The sequence below is a fragment of the Saccostrea echinata genome, unplaced genomic scaffold (assembly GCF_033153115.1).
Source record: "Saccostrea echinata isolate AGI-Se365-2 ecotype Australia unplaced genomic scaffold, CSIRO_AGI_Sech_v1 ptg000009l, whole genome shotgun sequence".
NCBI classification, from domain to species: Eukaryota; Metazoa; Mollusca; class Bivalvia; order Ostreida; family Ostreidae; genus Saccostrea; species Saccostrea echinata.
The window spans coordinates 34,405,817-34,430,078 of NW_026889758.1; the positions used below are offsets into that span (position 1 = coordinate 34,405,817).

At 33.5% G+C, this 24,262-nt stretch overlaps 1 protein-coding gene across 1 annotated transcript; it reads left to right on the forward strand.

Annotated features, from left to right (window-relative positions):
* The first annotated feature begins 6,539 nt into the window (after positions 1–6,539).
* LOC133183618 (uncharacterized) lies at positions 6,540–8,661 on the forward strand. Its single transcript, XM_061318551.1, has one exon. It carries the CDS (start codon positions 6,594–6,596, stop codon positions 8,172–8,174), a length of 1,581 nt encoding a protein of 526 aa, XP_061174535.1. The 5' UTR covers positions 6,540–6,593; the 3' UTR covers positions 8,175–8,661.
* The last annotated feature ends 15,601 nt before the right edge of the window (positions 8,662–24,262 follow it).

Here is a 24,262-nt window from a genome sequence, read left to right on the forward strand (position 1 = left end):
TTTTTTTTTATTTGTTTGGTAATAGAAAAAAGCATTAAGGACCCTCTATATATGTACACTACAACTTAGAGAGTTTTAATTCTTTTGTATTTTATGCAATAAGAGCCTTTGGATCTAAAATAAAATTATTTGAAATCTGCTTTGTATTGCATAATTTTTAATCAATGCAAGCATTATTCCAAGATGAATAAAATGAAGTATTTATTTGTATGAAGTAAGCGAGTAATTTCAGTTCATCAAAGCTCTCTTGAAATACCCCCCCCCCCCCCGGCGAAAAAAAAATCAGCGTTCAGAGAGTTCTGGTTAATCTGATGATTCTATTGTGGTTTCCCTTCAGACGATCTATCGACTTACTATCATTGTGTCGTACACATGTACCCGATATCTCTTGCAAGAATGTCATACAATAAAAATTGACATGACACCGATTAAACTGTTTGAAAAGTTGCTAATCTTGTTTGATGAACAATTATTAACCTCAATGAGTTTAAATATGATATTTATTTTCTTTTGAGTATGAGCTAGTCCTTTTGCCTCCAGAATTTATTGAGTCAGTGCGGCATTTAAACACTTGCATACTAACTGTTAAATAATAAGGCGCTTATCGAATATACAGATTTACTGTTTTATAAATTTATTGTCTACATATTCATGCCCGGATTGTTAAGCCGTATTAAACTGGTAGATTAGCGTGTAATTTTTTTTTCAATTTTAATTGAAGAGAGAGGAAAAACTGGGTAAACTTGTATCTAAGAATTAGGAACATTTTAGTCTAGCAATAGGATTAGGTATTCAGTATGTAACTTGGTAAAACGAAAAATGAAGGGAAATGACAAATTTTACAAAACCTACGTCTCTAAAAGGATTGGGATAAAACAAATCCTAGTATAAAGTAAGTTTTTACTTTTTATTCTTTGCAGACACGTTAATTTTTGTTGATTGAGATTGTGTATATTTTCATTTTGGTGTTAATTATTTCATATTGTAAATGCTTGATTTTTTGTTAGTATTCTTTAAGAAAGAACACCCAATAATTATCTACCGGATATACCGGTATACTAACTGCAGTGTACTGGAATTATAAACAGTGGCCATGGGTTTTTTTAATTGATTTTTAACTTAAAATTAAAGTAAGTACTCGTGTACTTTTTTATTTCAGTACACGACTTCATTTTCCCTCAAGTTCCTAATTATTGGGTTTTATATTTGTGTGCTTTTCATGAACTGAAAGCTTTCCGTCTTCATCACTTTTTTTTAAATGTGATCATGAAGGTTTGACGGTAAAACAGAACAGATATCTTAATCTCCTTGGTTATAAGACTGCCCATCATTTTCTCATTCTTTCAAAATAAGACCCCTTTCCCTGACAGACATCTAATCTTTCTTTCCTTTTCCTTATATTACTATATAATCTTTTCCTCATGCAGTATATTAACTATAAGCATTTGAATTATTTCACTAACATGGTGTTTATTAACGTTATGAATCTTGTTTCTTATGACATTTGCACTTGTTAAGTTAAAATTAAATGAGATGAAATTTTTTTTATGGTTTACCAAAACAGATATCTCCCACTTTTCCAAGATTTCCCAAGCTATATGCCTATGAACAAAAAGTATGTAGTGGGATACTTGTGAGGAATTGAATGGACAAAACATACTAGATTTTTATGCATCCCGATCAAAGCTTAGAGAGTTATACTCCAGAAACAAATTTGTGACAGGCAGAAAAATACACCAATAGACAATCTTCCAAAACCGATATGCTTCTTCGAAATGGAAGAAATTTTTAATCTCTGTAATTTACAATTAATAATCAGTTTTATTAATGACAGAGAGTATGTATTAAAGATAATGTAACCATCAATTAAATTAAATTTTTTAGGAAAATTTAAGTCAAATTTCTCAGACAAATTCATTTGGTTTGTTTCATAATTTTTCATATTTTGGATTTCTAAAACGATGATCTTGGCGTTACCAATGTAAAATACAGATGTAATCCTGGACTTTGGCAAATACATTGCTATGCAAAGACCGGTTCATAATTAATATTTTCAGTTAGAAATCTAACGATTCAGGAATGGCGTACCTTCTTTCTGACAGTATAACATGACTCCCTAGTTTATTTTAAAGAATAAATGTATACACGAGATTGAATACCGGTATTCAGTGTTGCAGAGTAGGGTTTCCCCCATATCCAGCTCCCTTTTGAATCTGTACTCTAGAGTTGGATTTCCCCCACGAGGGGAAATCTCATAATAGAGCCAAATTTCCCCCTTTCTTTCTTTCTCGGAGTATGATTTCCCCTTTTATCGAAAAAAAAGTGGCGGAAAGTTTATACGGAAGTCAACTGATTTTTTTTTAAATGGAAATATGAGTGGTTAAGATTCAAGAATTGTCAAATTTAGTATAATTGTAAATTAGTCACTCAAAAAATCTTAAGATCATTGTCTCAACACCCTCTCTTGGCGCAGATTCACGAATTTCAAAATGTATATCAGGCCAACTTTAGTGATTTGATAATTTATCTGCCCTCTGAAGGCCCAGTATTTTATCTATGGATCGATTCTTTTTACAAAGAGTGCGTGAGAAAATTCTAAAATTTATGTTATTGATATTAAAACTGGTTTTGCCAGCCGAAGCATTAGAGGGTCTGCTCTAGAGTCGGGGAGTAAGAAGTTGATCTTTACGTCGCGGGTTCGAATCCCACCGCGGGATGTGGTGACCGGTCCTTAAATTCGAATGAGACCGTATAAATCGAGGTCCCGTGTCGCAGTAGGTGCTGGCACGAAAAAGATCCCTCACTGCTCAATGGCCATCAGTGCAGAGTATAAGTCAAATTTGTAGCCCTCCACCGACAAGTGGTGGCGTCTTCATATGAGTGAAAAATTCTCGAGAGGGACGTTATAAACAACAAACAAACAAAATTGCAAAAGGCCTATTTAGACTCAAGGAAATGCATCTTACATACGACGTCATATGACGTATTGTCTCGTACGGTTTGAAGTTTGAGAAGGCGGATCAAAGTTGAAAGTGTAAGATATGTAAGGTTTTTCTTTATAGTATACAACTGCGCTCGCCCCCAACGGTGGCACTCTAAAACATTAATTTTTAAACCCATAGTATAATAAAAGCGAGCACAGCGAGCGGCGCGAAGCTCATAAAGCAACGCCTGGGCGAAAAGAAAATTCGGACAGTGAACATTGATCCAAACGATTTTTTACTCGGTAAACTCAGTACCTATAATGCTCTATAATATTGCATATGGCGCCTTAACGAATTCTCGCGATAACCAATCGAAAGTTTACAAATAATAAATAAGAGTGGTGGATTTGGGGGGGGGGGGCGCACCCGGCGCGCGCACCCTGAAACTGTCAAAGTTAGCGTAAATCATAGTTTCGTCGAGAAAATTTGAAAATGTCTACTCGGTAGACCTCATTTTTACCCTACAAAATCTCTAAAATCCACGTCCCAACCAGGGCTTCGCCATGGACCCACTGGGGGCCTCAAGGCGCCCCCAGACCCTCTGCCTACTTTTTGCGCCCCCTTACTTCAATTCCTGCACCCGCGCCTGAATAAACTAACCTTGATTAAATGGATATTGTAGATAGATATTAGATTTAACGTTCTTTTTAAGGGGAAGAAGGACCTTGAACTGAAAAAAATACTATCGTCTTGTAATTCAGTTTTTTTTTCTTCATATTTTGTATATTTCTAATTAAGTATGTCCCACATATCTTAAAGCAGTTATATCATTAGGTTTCTTACCTTATTCTAGAGATATTGATTGATAAATGCTATACCCTACAGTATCTAAGTGGAGTTTTAGTTCTCCATGTTTCCGGGCCTATTTCTCTGTCCATAATGGGATTTTTATGCATAGATAAAAAATATGTAAGTGGACATGTATCTTTTAAAATATTTCAGAATATGAGTAGGGTTTAAAATTCGAAAAAGCAAGTTATTATCATTGCCTTCTCACAATAGTTTACCTATACAACCATAAATTGTATGCTTGTCTATATTTTCTTTTATCTCCGAAAACAGCGTCAAAACTCTACTCGCCGACGAGAAAATTCGTCTTACACCATGAAGTGGTATGTACTAATCTCTGGCAGAATATATTCTTGGATTTTGATTGGCTAAAAATCTGTTTCTAAAATTAAATCGAAAAAAAATACATGTTAGTAATGTTTTTAATGGAAAATAAAACGTATTCAATGTATTATTCAAATATTGGAATTATTTTTTCTAAGGCCCTCTCATTTTCAAAGTTGCTCTTTGCCCGATATTAGTATGGCGTCCCCATAAGAACATTTGCATAAGTGCAACAGCGCGTTAGTAACAACGCAGCGGCGAGCTTACAAACAAGACGCCGTCACGCTGACGAAACTTTATTACACAATATTTACACGCTATTACACAACACGCCGTCACGCTGATCACACTATCTGTACAACACGAAGTTGCGTAGATACAACTTTACACTATTAGTGGCTTGTTAGCGCAACAGCGTGTTGTTTATATAGTTGCATTAGCGTGACGGCATATTTAATGTTAGTGCGACGGCGTGCCGTGTAAAGTTGTGCTAGCACGTTGTCACTTCGCGCTGGCGCGTTGTTATTAACGCACTATTCCACTTTTGCAAATGGCCCTATCGGAACACCACATATCTAACTTTACATACATGTATATCAGGCACTACTAGCAGATACAATATCACAAGCAAACGTACGCTGAATGTTTCCCGATTTGAAAAGTATCTCAAGTGTGACAACGATCAGAATTAAGGAAAGCTGGTGAAATGTTCTAATGTGTCACCCTCGTGTGGCCTCCGTGTACACTTTGAACTAAAATCATGCAATCCTGTTTTTGAGTTTTATATCAAAGAAGGGGTAGGGGAAACCTAGTATTAGAGCGATCGTTTCGTGATAGGGAGGTACCAAGTTCGATTCTAATTCACGGTCCGCGTCATTCCTACGACGTTAACATAGGTAGTGTCTGTTCATTCGCCATGCAAGCGCCTGGCATATAAGACCTTTAAAACCCGGGATCCCTCTTTCGATAGGCGTTGGCACGATAGAGAACCATCGCTGCTCAATGGCTCTGAGTGCAGAGTAAAGGTCTAAATTTGAAGCCATTTGTCGATGAATGGTAACGTTTCATACGACTGAAAAATTCTTGCCAGGGACGTAAAGCAACAATACATCAGAGAAGGGGTTCATACCTTGTCCTTTACTTTAAGAGGAAAGGGCCATCTAGGTTCATTAAGACTTTGAAAAGTCTTAAATTTAGAAATAAATTTTATCAGAAATTAATAAATGATTAGTATTCCTCTTATAATAGTTTATACTTCGAAATTACTTACATTCGCTACATTGTATGTTAAAGACTGTATCGGCTTGAAATCTGATAATATACTAGACAGTATTGATTAAATTTGATAATATACTAGACAGTATTGATTATATTCCTGAGTTCAGAAAAGGAAAGAAAAAAAAATACGACTGCGAATCCGGAAGAGAAGGCAAAAGTGAAAAATATTTTCAAAATTCGGATAAATATGCAACGACGCCAAATTCGAACGTATGAAGAGATACACTAGTTTAAAAGCCAAGTCTTACATATGTAATGGTTATATCGATTTAAAAGTAAGCATTTGTCACTCTGAGTATGACATGTTGACGTGAAAGACATCTTGAGAAACTTCACACGATTCTGTTATATTGAACATAATGAAGTTTCCTATACCTCTAGCAATGGGAAAAAAGGCACCTGTTCTGGTGTGTGATGCAGCCATTCAAGGAAGAACACTGTATAACGTGTCATTGGAAATAATGTTCTTGGTCTACCAAGGATTATCTATTGAAAAGCGACTATGCTTAATAAAAGAAACCAATCACAGTGAAAAAATTCATAAGGAATACTACCATTCATCAAACACTTAGAATATACCCCCACCCGACCCTTTTTATTATCATTATTATTAGGCCTCATTGTGACGTCACCACAGTATAAAAAACAGCAAATGTAACTTTATATGGTTAATGCAGTAAGCACCTGAATTTCAAATGTATATTTGATATTCATAATGATAAGACAAGGACATGAAAATAAACACTTGAGGAACAATTGATATCTCGTTTGTTATAATCCGTATAATGCTGATTTAACCGTCGCAAACTGAATTTTACTGGCGACGCGTAAGCTATGTAAGCTGAACCGGTAAAACCCGTGGTTACGAATGTTAAATCTGCATAACTGTCGTAAATAACAAATGAAAATAAAGCTATTCCCATTCTTATGCAATTGATGCATTTTTTTTATGTTTACATCTAATATTTCGTTGTTTTTTTTTTGGGGGGGGGGGGGTTTGGTTACATGAAATACGAAACGTTTATGCTTGCATGGTTTTGTGTTTTTACGTCATTCTATTATGACGTCACAATAAAAAGCCTTCTGCTCGTTTATCTGCCTAAAACATTATAGTAAATGCAGATTGCAAACCAGTTGCAATAGAATTAGTATTTATTGTGCATTTTTAATCTGTTTTTCAGTGACAGACTGAGAATTAACGTTAAGCACAGTATAAAGATGGCGTCAAAAGTCACTCCATATTTCATTCTTACTGCCGAAGGCTTGGGATCTAATGAAACGTCAAACGTTTGCGACGACACAAAAGAACAAACGGATGATGAAAAAAACACCGAAATTGTCAAATACAAAAAGCAGCCAATGGTTAATAATATGACTAGAAAAGAACTTACTCGGAAACGAATGGAGTTCATTCAACAAAAATTGGAGGAATCTAGAGCAAGGCATGCCGAAAAGCAGAAAACACTATCGATTAATTTAAGACCGATTCCCAGAGTTGGAGACTCATTCATGCCGCGGACTCCCCACACATACGTAATTCCGGATACTTCACAAAAACCCCAACAAGATCAGCAGCCTCCAAAAGGAGTAGAAATGGTTCCGCTATCAGTAAGCCGCAAATCCCCCACTAACTCCGACATGCCTTATGTTTATTTCGTCGTTTCTGTCGATCGTCTGCAAAGATCAAAAACGGACTTAAGTTCGAGTTCTTACGACGACAACAGTCTTGGAAGCTCCTTAAGTGGCAATTCAAGTGTTAAGAAAAGAAATAAACTACTTTCGAGAAACCAGCGCAGAAAAAAGAAACAAGATGATGATTTCCCAACTATTTCCAAAAGTGATGGTAACTTTAGCAATGGGAAGAAGCAGATAGTCACTAGAAAGCACTTCCCCTTTTTCTATGGATCCTCACCCGTAATTCCCCCGCCAACCCCAGTCACTGTCACCACTTACAATATGCAGGACAGAGCTGACGATGAGTGTCATACAGACAGACATCTGTCGGTGGGTGATTTGCGGGATTTCAACGACAATCGTACCAATCAACCAGGCAAAGCTTCGCCACCACGACTGATAGAACTTCCTTATATATCGGGAGATCTTCAGCGAAAAAATCTGGGATCGTCGAATTCATCCATGGAAGGTAAAGCCATGGAGGTTTATCGCAAAACCTTGGCAAATGAACCAGGGAGGAAAGTACACTTTGCAGAAGGATTCGACTTGCCAAACATTCGTGGAGGTGGTGGTATGGGTATTCCGAGGGGACTGATTTCTGATTTGGGGGCTCGTCCAAACACCATGCCAACAATAATGAGTGGGCGTGAAGACTTTGAAAGATATATGAATGCCCCCATTCCGAGAACAGCATTTGGAACACCGAGATCTCGAAAACCCGGACAGCCCCTGAATCTACCAAAAATTGATATCGTGTCGGGGGTATATGACGAACTCATCGTAAAGGCAATAGAAGCTTATATCAACGAATTCCCACCGAATTCTAAACAAGGAAAAGTTGCTCGTCAATTGCTACAGCAGCTTCACGAAAGAACGATAACGACAAATGACCTAGCCAACATGGAGAAAAAACCTCATGGTCATGGATTGAAAATCAAGGAATTGGATCCAGAAATTCCGAGAGGAAACGAAATGTCTGGGAGTAAAACATCCAGAGGTCATCGACGCCCTGTCAAACCTAAGGCAGACGGCGAGTTTAGTACGCTTGCTCCAACTTGTTTCCAGATGGTGGCGCCAGGGACACTATCGGCCCGCGATGAAGTTACAGTTGTATCGTTGAAATAGACAGCGCCTAGGGAAAAAAATGCTTATAGACAAACTTACAATGAAATCATTTTGGGATTTTTTGGTTTGAATAATATCATATAATACAGAGTGCGTCAGAAAAAATACAGGACGAGACTTTGCGGTAGACAGATATACACAACAGTGTGGTCGTTCATCACATACGTTCGTCAAAACATTTTTAGTGCTAAAGTTTCTTGTGCTGAATTTACTTATCAATGACATGCCTTACGCATGTTTACTCTAGATATGTACTTTTTTTATCAGTCACCGTACTCTTCTCAATGTGTTCTTGGTAGTTTTTTTTCCTTAATATGCAAGGACGTGTCTAATATGAAGGGTCTATTTCATTTTTTTCAAGTCGAGTTTTATTAACTTTGTTATCTGTATTGTTTTACAAGTATTTATATTTATAAGAACTGCGTGTTTAATTTGACAAACCACTTTCTGGTTGTTCCATTGTTAAAAATTCGTGTAATAAATTACATTTGGTCTATCTTGTGTTGCATCACTGTCTATTTTTTTTTTTTTTTTTTTTTTTTTTTTTTTTTGAATCCTGTGCTTATACATGTGGTTGAATGGACACAATTGGCTCAGACGGATGAAGGGAAAAAAAACAATATACAGCGCAAAAATGTAGTAAACATCACAAATTATAACCCACCCACTCCCGATTAAATAAACCCCTGAGCTATTTTTTTTCAAGCACATATTTACAATGTGATCAATATGAAAAAAAAAATGCTGTCATTCCCAAGAGCATTTTGATATAGTTAACTAATTTACTAAGAAACTTATATTTCTCAAAATCCACACCAAGGATGTAATTTGTGGAAAGTAATTCCATTTAATATCAAGATTTAGCATGTAGGAATTTGAGAACATGATACCATAATAAGAAATAAAGACTTTTAATCTCGTTATTAGGACATTTTTAAGTCGAAATAACGACTTTTTATCTCGTAATAACGACTTTTTATCTCGTTTTAATGACTTTCATAAGTCGTAATAACGACATTTTATCTCGTTATTACGACTTTCTTAAGTCGTAATAACGACTTTTTATCTCGTTATTATGACTTTTTTCATTTTCCTAATTTGACCCTTTTAGGCTTTCATAGAATGTTTAGAATACTTCCTGGAATGAATTTTTTTCATAGATAGTAAAAAAAAAAAAAAAAAGATAAAAACATACGGAAGCCCATTTAGGACCTATCAAAAAATATTTTTGAATTCGATATAATGAATTGTCGAATTTGTTAAAACGAATTTTTGAATTCGTTATAACGAATTAAATCTGTTATAACAGATATCTTAAATTCGTATAACGAATTCAAAAAATTGTAATAACGAATTAAACTCGTTCAAACAGATTCTAAAATTTGTTATAACAAGTTAAATTCGTTTTAACAATTTTTGAATTCGATATAACAAATTAAATTTGTTGTAACAGATTTGTTGAATTCGTTATAACAAATTCACAAATACTTTTCTATAGGCCCCAATTGTCGAATTTGATTAAACGACTTTAATTCGTTAAAACAAATTTTTAGAATTTGTATAAACGAATTTAATTCGTTATTACAAATTTTAGAATTCGTTTAAACGAATTTAATCTGCTATAACAAATTTTTGAATTCTTTATAACGAATTCTACAAATTTGTTATAACAAATTAAATTCGTTTAAACGAATTCTAAAATTTGTAATAACGAATTAAATTCGTTCTAACAAATTCGACAATTCGTTATATCGAATATAGGAAACATATACTTAGTACAGATTCATAGTTTTAAAGAATTTATATGTACTGGTCGATAATAACATACAAGAGATATCATCCACTGTATCTCGGTCAGTTCCTCCTTCTATGCATATTATTTCCCTGTTTAATGTCAAAAGTGCGAAACATGCTTAAAGATATTATAAAGGTTGTTTTGATGAATATCACAGTGGTAATGTCCTCTTTTAAATGACCTTTATAGGTGCATTCATTTATCTTGTCAACACCCTTAGGAAAAATCCATTCCAGGATCAAATAACATTCTGTTGGACACAGAAATATCAGTCGCCAGGGAGAGAAATGTCCCACGCTGATACTAACACAGGCACGCGCCCTGTATTACACACTCTGTATCAGCACCCTTTATTATGTTCCCCAAACGAAGTTTGGGAACATATTGTTTTTACTCTGTTTCTTCTTATTAAGGTCTTCCGTCTTCACGGAAGACCTTATAGTGATTCTACTGTTTCTTCTTCTTCTTCTTCTTCTTCTTATTATTATTATTATTATTATTCTTATTTTTTAGACAAATTTTGTGCACGCAATATCTCGAGAACTATTCAGTGGTTTTTCATCAAACTTTCAGGGATAATGCGCTTTAAGATGCCATTGTTACATTTGAAAGAATTTTGGAGAAATTCGCTTCCGGTTCCAAGTTATGGACATTTTTCTGATTTTGAAATGAAATTTTATCCGCGCGAGATCTAAAGAACGGCTAAAGATATGAACTGGAGACTTGTTGGAGAGCATAGAACATGACTTTAAGATATGCGGGTTTGCCTTTTCGTGCGTCGGGAATACTTCCGGTCGCTACCGGAAGCGAATTTAAAAAGTCCATTTTTTTCATTTTTTTAGTTTTTCAATATTTTTCTTTGATTTTAATAGGGTTAATAGTGACTCTTATTGTAATGCTTAATATATAATTTGTTTTTAAAATTGTCTACCGGAATACATTTTAAAAATAGATTTTTTAGACAAATCTTGTGCACGCAATATCTGGAGAACTATTCAATGGTTTTTCATCAAACTTTCAGGGATAATGCGCTATAAAATGCCATTGTTACATTTGAAAGAATTTTGGAGAAATTCGCTTCCGGTTCCAAGTTATGGACATTTTCTGATTTTGAAATGAAATTTTATCCTCGCGAGATCTAAAGAACGGCTAAAGATATGAATTGGAGAATTGTTGGAGACCATAGAACATGACTTCTAGATGTGCGGGTTTGCCTTTTCGTGCGTCGTGGGTACTTTCGGTCGCTAACGGAAGCGAATTAAAAAATTCATTTTTTTTCAACTTTTACGTTTTTCAATATTTTTCTTTGATTTTAGTAGGGTTATATTCCTTTATAGATGCAAGTTACCGAACATAAAAGGTATCAGATTCCTTGAGCGTCATATGGCGAGACGTGTTTTGTTGCAAAACATTCAAGTCTTTTCATTAATGTGTTACTAACTGGAATAGTCCACTTTGGGGGTAAAGAGGAAAATAAAATGTGTAAGAAAACTTAGCGCTGCCTTTATGTTACTTGCCCATATATTATGATATGTTATATGTACAGTGTGATAAATAAACATTCTTAGGCTCGAAAATCAGGCTATGGCAACATATTTTTTTCTTTTAATTTCATTGAAGCTATCACGTACACTTATTCAATTGAAGACACATTTCAAAGAAAAGGTGCCAAGATTTACTCGTGACGTTTGGCGCGAAATAATGTATCTTGACCCGCCTTTCACAAATGGTCTGATGCAGTAGTGTAGAAGTACAGAAAAAGACTACATGGACATGTCTGTATTTGGAATTGCATAGAATAGAAAGTTGAATGCATAAAGAATAAAGGAAGTAAACACAATAGTTTTTTTTTAGTTTTTATCAGTAACAGATTATTTTCTCTGCTATCAGTTATTGTTAAAACTCAAGTAACAAATCCGATGTAAATCTACTAGCACTTGCACAAAATTTAGCTGGCTAGTTTTCATCCTATAATTCCGCACTATAAGAAAACAAAATTAACCTGCCTGACACTCGTTACTTCAGGGAATGAGTGCAAGGTAAACATCAATGATGGCTGGTACATTGCGCTAGTGTAGTGGTTTCAATATTAAAGAACAAGGTTCACTTCGGGCCTTTTTTGGCCCTGTGAATTTCAGAAAAACTGAAACTGCTTGGTTTTAGTTGACAATGCGTTAAATATTATTTGGACTTTTGATGACTGCGTATCTATCAAAAATGACGTAATTTTCTGGCTAGCCTATGCAATAAGACGTCATGAAATGCGTCATTTTCCTTGTATCCTGAAAATTCCTACAAAACAGCTAACTTTTAAAGCTATTTTTCGATATTTAATATAGAGCGTAACCTTTTATCTTAAATGTGCAACTATTAAATGATAGAACTATTTCTGAGGATTACAAAACCTGTTTTATTTTTTAGATCAGAGGATGCGCTCATTTCTTTTTTTTTTAAACTAAAACTTGCATCACTTTACTGCATCTCTTTCGCTGTTTTGAAATATGTTAGATTCCACCGGAAATAAAACGTCAAATTCCGGTCTATTGCTCGGCAACAGTAAACGACTGAAGTCTAAAATTTTCAGGACTGATAGTCAGTCATCAGTTGATTTGAATCGTGAGAAAATCTTGTATCGCCGTTATTTCCGGTCGTGACAGGTAGTGATGCAAAACAGGGAATGGTTAATGGTAAGCACGTTGGATTTTCAGGCTGACGACCAGGGTTAAATCTTCAGAGTGTCTGAATTTCTTTTATCACTTTTTCAGCTTGAGTTTTCTTTTATTCAGAATCGGACGGAAGACCTCTCATTGCTCGCAATGAGTTTCTAGTTATTAAGTCTTCCGTTCACAACGGAAGACTTATAGTGATTGTATTGTTTCTTTTTAAGTCTTCCGTTCACAACGGAAGACTTATAGTGATTGTATTGTTTCTTTTTATTTAAGTCTTCCGTTCACAACGGAAGACTTATAGTGATTGTATTGTTTCTTTTTATTATTATTAAGTCTTCCGTTCACAACGGAAGACTTATAGTGATTGTATTGTTTCTTTTTATTATTATTATTATTATTATTATTATTCCTCCCAAATTTTGTGAGCGCGATTACTCAGAGATGGTTGGATAGATTTTCACAATTTTTCACATGATAGTAGGCTGATATATGAAGTTTATATAAAATTCCGTTTTTTGACAAATTCACTTCCGGTCCGAAGTTACGGCCGAATTTCCAATTTTTAAATGGACTTTTGTCCGGAATTTTTCTCGATAACGGTTTGAGGTAAAGATGTGAAATTTACAGGAGTATTAGATCATGACATTCTCTTTGTTTCGAAGTTGTTTTCGTGTGTTTCCGGTACTTCCTGTCCGAACCGGAAGTGAATTTGTGTTTGGTCAATTTTCAACTTTTTTGTTTTTTAATATTTTTTCAAGATATTATTATGTATAACAGAGGTTATTCTACAAATACTAAATATATAATTTGTTTTAAAATTGGATTGCGCATTTTCTAGATTTTAGGTACCGTCATTTTCCCCATTTACCTAGTGTGTATACAATGGGCAAAGAAAGATAACTCTGACTTGTAAGTGAGAATAGAACTTTCGAGATAAAGGCGGAAAGAGTATCGATGACGTCAGAGACATATACACTCTCCATATCAAAAATATTTAGACGTTCCATATGCACTCTTCTAAATGTAAGAGTACGTTGGTTACCGCTTCCAGTGCATGTATAGTTTAAAGTTGCCAATGTAGTGTAAGCCTGTATTGACAGTTTATTGATTTACACATGAATATATCTAAAAAAAAATAATATATATGCTAGGTACCTAATTCAAGTAAATATATTATAAGCACTGAATATACATTTATAGTGATGGACAGGCATGCAATTTTATCTATCTCGTATAGTAAGTTCAGAATACGATAGTTATAAACTTTCTATAATGTAGACGATTTATTATTCTCTATGATTTGAATGCGAAATTATCCCTATTTCCGAGTTTTATTTTCGATATTAAAAAAATATTACATACATTCAAAAAGGAATTGAGCGATAGAAAATTGTAATACAGTACTGTTTTAAAGCCTTTATAAATAAATTGATATCTGCCACTGAAAAGAAAGAAAATCAATCTATAGATTAGATTTGGTTATTACATGTATATTTGATAAAAAGTTAAATTATTTATGACACATGATCTATACTCTATATACCCAAGGAATTATAAAAGATGTGAAAAGACGATTCTTGGATTCTTGTGAAATACTCAAAGAGTTAAAAAAAAATATGTGAAAACGCGATTCTGTGTGAAATAATGGTACGCTATATGTTTCTTTTGAAAAAAAAAAAACATGATAAAAAAAATTGCACAGGACTCTTGATATGTGGGATAAGTATACCTGAATGAACACAGTTTTATGCAATGATATATAATTATGTACATGCAACTGACGTCCGTACTTTTCCTTATAATTCATAAAACATAAAACTATCTAATTCCTTTGACGCGTCCTCCCCTCCCCCCCCCCCCCCCCCCGTCTTGATTAATATTTGGAGACGTTCGTGCAGCTAGGCATTTGAATTATATATTCGTTTTAGATTTAAATCTGGAACATGTGAATATAATTACCATTTACATGTATACAGAATTTCATATTCTATAATGGTAGATTTGTCATTATGAAATGTTCAACTTACGTCTGAGAGAGAGAAAGAGAGAGGGGGGGGAGAGAGAGATTCCCTCTTAATCCCGATCCTCCTATCCATTTACATAGACCAAAAATTAGTTCTATATCGGTCACACCCATTCTTTATTAAATGTTTTCTGATTTCATAGTCAGTCATGGTCACATCCTGTATATTTTTCAGCTTAAAAAGTATCACACGAAGTGCACGTGTGTTGACCTGTCAATCAAAATCACTTGACGCTGTATGCAATGCAATTAAGTAGCCTGAGTTTGAAATGATCTTGAAGTACGATCTTTAAGTAAATCTGATGCAACAAACTTGTAAAAAAAAATAGAATAAAATAAAAAATAAAATATCTCGGTATTATGAACTTCGATTGTGGGACGTGGAGACCGGTCCTTTGGATGAGATCGTATAAATCGAGGTCCCTTGTCGCAGAAGGTGCTGGCATAAAAAAGATTCCCCACTGCTCAATTGCGATAAGTGCCAAAGTATAGGACAAAAGTTTACAGTCTCCACCGGCGAGTGGTGGCGTCTCCATGTGAGTGAAAAATTCAAAAATTCTGGAGAGGGACGTTAAACAACATACGTATAATCAATCAATCAATCAATCGATTGCTGAAGAATTGCTGTAAATGAATAATCTGTCTTATAGGTATGCTGTCAAATCTTGATATTATAACTTTACAAAATTCAGTGACTTTACGTTTAGTGTGATACTAACTTAATTCATTATATTTTTTTATAACACCATCACAATTATGTTAAAATATACACACGATGAAGTTTATGATAGTACGGTGTTCGTTCGTCTGTTTGTTTGTCTTAGAAATGATTGCATACAATTTTTTTTTAAATTGCTAATGATATACGTTTATCTCTTATAGGTGCCAAATGTATTATACAAGATTGATAATGAAAATCAAAGTACCTTAAGTACTGAAAGGACTTTTTTCCAGTTATTTTTTTCTTTCACAGTAAATATGATATGTATGTTTTTTACACAGAAAAAAAAGCAAATTCTTACAGATTTAGAAGAACGGAAGACTTTTTTGTTGCCATGGCAACAAGAGTCTAGTTATTATTATTATTATTATTATTCCTCCCAAATTTTGTGAGCGCGATTACTCAGAGATGGTTGGATAGATTTTCACAATTTTTCACATGATAGTAGGCTGATATATGAAGTTTATATAAAATTCCGTTTTTTGAAAAATTCACTTCCGGTCCGAAGTTACGGCCGAATTTCCAATTTTTAAATGGACTTTTGTCCGGAATTTTTCTCGGAAACGGTTTGAGGTAAAGATGTGAAATTTACAGGGGTATTAGATCATGACATTCTCTTTGTTTCGAAGTTGTTTTCGTGTGTTTCCGGTACTTCCTGCCCGAACCGGAAGTGAACTTGTGTTTGGTCAATTTTCAACTTTTTTGTTTTTTAATATTTTTTCAAGATATTATTATGTATAACAGAGGTTATTCTACAAATACTAAATATATAATTTGTTTTGAAATCAGATTCCACGTTTTGCAGATTTTCGGTACCCTCATTTTCCCTATTTACCTAGTGTGTAGACAATGGGCAAAGAAAGATAACTCTGACTTGTAAGTGAGAATAGAACTTTCGAGATAAAGGCGGAAATAGTATCGATGACGTTAGAGACATATACACTCTCCATATCAAAATATTTAGACGTTCTATATTCACTCTTCAAAATTTAAGAGGACGTTGGTTACCGCTTCCAGTGCATGTAAAGTTTGAAGTTGCCAGTGTAGTGTAAGTCTGTATTGACAGTTAGTTAATTTACACATGAATATATCTAAAAAAAATTAATTTATATATATGCTAGGTAGCTAATTCAAGTAAATATATTATAAGCACTGAATATACATTTATAGTGATGGACAGGCATGCAGTTTTATCTATTTCGTATATTAAGTTCAGAATACGATAGTTATAAGCCTTCTATAATGCAGACGATTTATTATTCTCTATGATCTGAATGCGAAATTATCCCGATTTCCGAGTTTAACTTTCGATATTAAAAAATATTACATACACTCAAAAAAGGAATTAAGCGATAGAAAATTGTAATACAGTACTGTTTTAAAGCCTTTATAAATAAATTGATATCTGCCACTGAAAAGAAAGAAAATCAATCTATAGATTAGATTTGGTTATTACATATATATCTGATAAAAGGTTAAATTATTTATGACACCTGATCTATACTCTATATACCCAAGGAATTATAAAAGATGTGAAAAGGCGATTCTTGGATTCTTGTGAAATACTCAAAGAGTTAAAGAGTGTGTGAAATAATGGTACGCTATATGTTTCTTTTGAAAAAAAAAAACGATAAAAAAATTGTACAAGTCTGTTGATATGTGGGATAAGTATATCTGAATGAACACAATTTTATGCAATGATATATAATTATGTACATGCAACTGACGTCCGTACTTTTCCTTGTAATTCATAAAATTATCTAATTCCTTTGAAGCCCCCCCCCCCCCCGTCTTGAATTTGAATTATATATTCGTTTTAGATTTAAATCTGGAACATGTGAATAACATTACCATTTACATGTATACAGAATTTCATATTTTATAATTATGAAATGTTCAATTTACATGTCTGAGAGAGAGAGAGAGAGAGAGAGAGAGAGAGAGAGAGAGGAGATTCCCTCTTAATCCCGATCCAGACCAAAAATTAGTTCTTTATCGATCACACCCATTCTTTATTAGATGTTTTCTGATTTCATAGTCAGTCATGGTCACATCCTATATATTTTTCAGCTTAAAAAGTATCACACGAAGTGCACGTGTGTTGACCTGTCAATCAAAATCACTTGACGCTGTATGCACTGCAATTAAGTAGCCTGAGTTCGAAATGATCTTGAAGTATGATCTTTAAGTAAATCTGCGGCAACAAACTTGTGAAAAAATAGAATAAAATAAAAAATAAAATATCTCGGTATTATGAACTTCGACTGTGGGACGTGGAGACCGGTCCTTTGGATGAGATCGTATAAATCGAGGTCCCTTGTCGCAGAAGATGCTGGCATAAAAAAGATTCCCCACTGCTCAATTGCGATAAATGCCAAAGTATAGGACAAAAATTTACAGTCTCCACCGGCGAGTGTTGGCGTCTCCATGTGAGTGAAAAATTCTGGAGAGGGACGTTAAACAACATACGTATAATCAATCAATCAATCAATCAATCGATTGCTGAAGAATTACTGTAATTGAATAATTTGTCTTATAGGTATGTTGTCAAATCTTGATATTATAACTTTACAAAACTCAGTGACTTTACGTTTAATTTGATACTAACTTAATTCATTATATTTTTTTATAACACCATCACAATTATGCCAAAACATACACACAGTGAAGTTTATGATAGTACGGTGTTCGTTCGTCTGTTTGTTTGTCTTAGAAATGATTGCAAACATTTTTTTTTTTAAATTGCTAATGATATACGTATATCTCTTATAGGTGCCAAATGTATTATACAAGATTGATAATGAAAATCAAAGTACCTTAAGTACTGAAAGGACTTTTTTCCAGTTATTTTTTTCTTTCACAGTAAATATGATATGTATGTTTTTTACACAGAAAAAAGCAAATTTTTACAGATTTAGAAGAACGGAAGACTTTTTTGTTGCCATGGCAACAAGAGTCTAGTTATTATTATTATTATTATTATTATTATTCCTCCCAAATTTTGTGAGCGCGATTACTCAGAGATGGTTGGATAGATTTTCACAATTTTTCACATGATAGTAGGCTGATATATGAAATTTATATAAAATTCCGTTTTTTGAAAAATTCACTTCCGGTCCGAAGTTACGGCCGAATTTCCAATTTTTAAATGGACTTTTGTCCGGAATTTTTCTCGGAAACGGTTTGAGGTAAAGATGTGAAATTTACAGGGGTATTAGATCATGACATTCTCTTTGTTTCGAAGTTGTTTTCGTGTGTTTCCGGTACTTCCTGTCCGAACCGGAAGTGAACTTGTGTTTGGTCAATTTTCAACTTTTTTGTTTTTTAATATTTTTTCAAGATATTATTATGTATAACAGAGGTTATTCTACAAATACTAAATATATAATTTGTTTTGAAATCAGATTCCACATTTTGCAGATTTTCGGTACCCTCATTTTCCCTATTTACCTAGTGTGTAGACAATGGGCAAAGAAAGATAACTCTGACTTGTAAGTGAGAATAGAACTTTCGAGATAAAGGCGGAAATAGTATCGATGACGTTAGAGACATATACACTCTCCATATCAAAATATTTAGACGTTCTATATTCACTCTTCAAAATTTAAGAGGACGTTGGTTACCGCTTCCAGTGCATGTAAAGTTTGAAGTTGCCAGTGTAGTGTAAGTCTGTATTGACAGTTAGTTAATTTACACATGAATATATCTAAAAAAAAATTAATTTATATATATGCTAGGTAGCTAATTCAAGTAAATATATTATAAGCACTGAATATACATTTGTAGTGATGGACAGGCATGCAGTTTTATCTATTTCGTATATTAAGTTCAGAATACGATAGTTATAAGCCTTCTATAATGCAGACGATTTATTATTCTCTATGATCTGAATGCGAAATTATCCCGATTTCCGAGTTTTATTTTCGATATTAAAAAATATTACATACACTCAAAAAAGGAATTAAGCGATAGAAAATTGTAATACAGTACTGTTTTAAAGCCTTTATAAATAAATTGATATCTGCCACTGAAAAGAAAGAAAATCAATCTATAGATTAGATTTGGTTATTACATATATATTTGATAAAAGGTTAAATTATTTATGACACATGATCTATACTCTATATACCCAAGGAATTATAAAAGATGTGAAAAGGCGATTCTTGGATTCTTGTGAAATACTCAAAGAGTTAAAGAGTGTGTGAAATAATAGTACGCTATATGTTTCTTTTGAAAAAAAAAACATGATAAAAAAATTGTACAGGTCTGTTGATATGTGGGATAAGTATATCTGAATGAACACAATTTTATGCAATGATATATAATCATGTACATGCAACTGACGTCCGTACTTTTCCTTGTAATTCATAAAATTATCTAATTCCTTTGAAGCCCCCCCCCCCCGTCTTGAATTTGAATTATATATTCGTTTTAGATTTAAATCTGGAATATGTGAATAACATTACCATTTACATGTATACAGAATTTCATATTTTATAATTATGAAATGTTCAATTTACATGTCTGAGAGAGAGAGAGAGAGAGAGAGAGAGAGAGAGAGAGAGAGAGAGGAGAGATTCCCTCTTAATCCCGATCCAGACCAAAAATTAGTTCTTTATCGGTCACACCCATTCTTTATTAAATGTTTTCTGATTTCATAGTCAGTCATGGTCACATCCTGTATTTTTTTCAGCTTAAAAAGTATCACACGAAGTGCACGTGTGTTGACCTGTCAATCAAAATCACTTGACGCTGTATGCACTGCAATTAAGTAGCCTGAGTTCGAAATGATCTTGAAGTATGATCTTTAAGTAAATCTGCTGCAACAAACTTGTGAAAAAAATAGAATAAAATAAAATATCTCGGTATTATGAACTTCGACTGTGGGACGTGGAGACCGGTCCTTTGGATGAGATCGTATAAATCGAGGTCCCTTGTCGCAGAAGATGCTGGCATAAAAAAGATTTCCCACTGCTCAATTGCGATAAATGCCAAAGTATAGGACAAAAATTTACAGTCTCCACCGGCGAGTGGTGGCGTCTCCATGTGAGTGAAAAATTCTGGAGAGGGACGTTAAACAACATACGTATAATCAATCAATCAATCAATCAATCGATTGCTGAAGAATTACTGTAATTGAATAATTTGTCTTATAGGTATGTTGTCAAATCTTGATATTATAACTTTACAAAACTCAGTGACTTTACGTTTAATTTGATACTAACTTAATTCATTATATTTTTTTATAACACCATCACAATTATGCCAAAACATACACACAGTGAAGTTTATGATAGTACGGTGTTCGTTCGTCTGTTTGTTTGTCTTAGAAATGATTGCAAACATTTTTTTTTTTAAATTGCTAATGATATACGTATATCTCTTATAGGTGCCAAATGTATTATACAAGATTGATAATGAAAATCAAAGTACCTTAAGTACTGAAAGGACTTTTTTCCAGTTATTTTTTTCTTTCACAGTAAATATGATATGTATGTTTTTTACACAGAAAAAAGCAAATTTTTACAGATTTAGAAGAACGGAAGACTTTTTTGTTGCCATGGCAACAAGAGTCTAGTTATTATTATTATTATTATTATTATTATTCCTCCCAAATTTTGTGAGCGCGATTACTCAGAGATGGTTGGATAGATTTTCACAATTTTTCACATGATAGTAGGCTGATATATGAAGTTTATATAAAATTCCGTTTTTTGAAAAATTCACTTCCGGTCCGAAGTTACGGCCGAATTTCCAATTTTTAAATGGACTTTTGTCCGGAATTTTTCTCGGAAACGGTTTGAGGTAAAGATGTGAAATTTACAGGGGTATTAGATCATGACATTCTCTTTGTTTCGAAGTTGTTTTCGTGTGTTTCCGGTACTTCCTGTCCGAACCGGAAGTGAACTTGTGTTTGGTCAATTTTCAACTTTTTTGTTTTTTAATATTTTTTCAAGATATTATTATGTATAACAGAGGTTATTCTACAAATACTAAATATATAATTTGTTTTGAAATCAGATTCCACATTTTGCAGATTTTCGGTACCCTCATTTTCCCTATTTACCTAGTGTGTAGACAATGGGCAAAGAAAGATAACTCTGACTTGTAAGTGAGAATAGAACTTTCGAGATAAAGGCGGAAATAGTATCGATGACGTTAGAGACATATACACTCTCCATATCAAAATATTTAGACGTTCTATATTCACTCTTCAAAATTTAAGAGGACGTTGGTTACCGCTTCCAGTGCATGTAAAGTTTGAAGTTGCCAGTGTAGTGTAAGTCTGTATTGACAGTTAGTTAATTTACACATGAATATATCTAAAAAAAATTAATTTATATATATGCTAGGTAGCTAATTCAAGTAAATATATTATAAGCACTGAATATACATTTGTAGTGATGGACAGGCATGCAGTTTTATCTATTTCGTATATTAAGTTCAGAATACGATAGTTATAAGCCTTCTATAATGCAGACGATTTATTATTCTCTATGATCTGAATGCGAAATTATCCCGATTTCCGAGTTTTACTTTCGATATTAAAAAATATTACATACACTCAAAAAAGGAATTAAGCGATAGAAAATTGTAATACAGTACTGTTTTAAAGCCTTTATAAATAAATTGATATCTGCCACTGAAAAGAAAGAAAATCAATCTATAGATTAGATTTGGTTATTACATATATATTTGATAAAAGGTTAAATTATTTATGACACATGATCTATACTCTATATACCCAAGGAATTATAAAAGATGTGAAAAGGCGATTCTTGGATTCTTGTGAAATACTCAAAGAGTTAAAGAGTGTGTGAAATAATGGTACGCTATATGTTTCTTTTGAAAAAAAAAACATGATAAAAAAATTGTACAGGTCTGTTGATATGTGGGATAAGTATATCTGAATGAACACAATTTTATGCAATGATATATAATCATGTACATGCAACTGACGTCCGTACTTTTCCTTGTAATTCATAAAATTATCTAATTCCTTTGAAGCCCCCCCCCCCCCGTCTTGAATTTGAATTATATATTCGTTTTAGATTTAAATCTGGAATATGTGAATAACATTACCATTTACATGTATACAGAATTTCATATTTTATAATTATGAAATGTTCAATTTACATGTCTGAGAGAGAGAGAGAGAGAGAGAGAGAGAGAGAGAGAGAGAGAGAGGAGAGATTCCCTCTTAATCCCGATCCAGACCAAAAATTAGTTCTTTATCGGTCACACCCATTCTTTATTAAATGTTTTCTGATTTCATAGTCAGTCATGGTCACATCCTGTATTTTTTTCAGCTTAAAAAGTATCACACGAAGTGCACGTGTGTTGACCTGTCAATCAAAATCACTTGACGCTGTATGCACTGCAATTAAGTAGCCTGAGTTCGAAATGATCTTGAAGTATGATCTTTAAGTAAATCTGCTGCAACAAACTTGTGAAAAAAATAGAATAAAATAAAATATCTCAGTATTATGAACTTCGACTGTGGGACGTGGAGACCGGTCCTTTGGATGAGATCGTATAAATCGAGGTCCCTTGTCGCAGAAGATGCTGGCATAAAAAAGATTCCCCACTGCTCAATTGCGATAAATGCCAAAGTATAGGACAAAAATTTACAGTCTCCACCGGCGAGTGGTGGCGTCTCCATGTGAGTGAAAAATTCTGGAGAGGGACGTTAAACAACATACGTATAATCAATCAATCAATCAATCAATCGATTGCTGAAGAATTACTGTAATTGAATAATTTGTCTTATAGGTATGTTGTCAAATCTTGATATTATAACTTTACAAAACTCAGTGACTTTACGTTTAATGTGATACTAAATTAATTCATTATATTTTTTTATAACACCATCACAATTATGCCAAAACATACACACAGTGAAGTTTATGATAGTACGGTGTTCGTTCGTCTGTTTGTTTGTCTTAGAAATGATTGCAAACATTTTTTTTTTTAAATTGCTAATGATATACGTATATCTCTTATAGGTGCCAAATGTATTATACAAGATTGATAATGAAAATCAAAGTACCTTAAGTACTGAAAGGACTTTTCTCCAGTTATTTTTTTCTTTCACAGTAAATATGATATGTATGTTTTTTACACAGAAAAAAGCAAATTCTTACAGATTTAGAAGAACGGAAGACTTTTTTGTTGCCATGGCAACAAGAGTCTAGTTATTATTATTATTATTATTATTATTATTCCTCCCAAATTTTGTGAGCGCGATTACTCAGAGATGGTTGGATAGATTTTCACAATTTTTCACATGATAGTAGGCTGATATATGAAGTTTATATAAAATTCCGTTTTTTGAAAAATTCACTTCCGGTCCGAAGTTACGGCCGAATTTCCAATTTTTAAATGGACTTTTGTCCGGAATTTTTCTCGGAAACGGTTTGAGGTAAAGATGTGAAATTTACAGGGGTATTAGATCATGACATTCTCTTTGTTTCGAAGTTGTTTTCGTGTGTTTCCGGTACTTCCTGTCCGAACCGGAAGTGAACTTTGTGTTTGGTCAATTTTCAACTTTTTTGTTTTTTAATATTTTTTCAAGATATTATTATGTATAACAGAGGTTATTCTACAAATACTAAATATATAATTTGTTTTGAAATCAGATTCCACATTTTGCAGATTTTCGGTACCCTCATTTTCCCTATTTACCTAGTGTGTAGACAATGGGCAAAGAAAGATAACTCTGACTTGTAAGAGAGAATAGAACTTTCGAGATAAAGGCGGAAATAGTATCGATGACGTTAGAGACATATACACTCTCCATATCAAAATATTTAGACGTTCTACATTCACTCTTCAAAATTTAAGAGGACGTTGGTTACCGCTTCCAGTGCATGTAAAGTT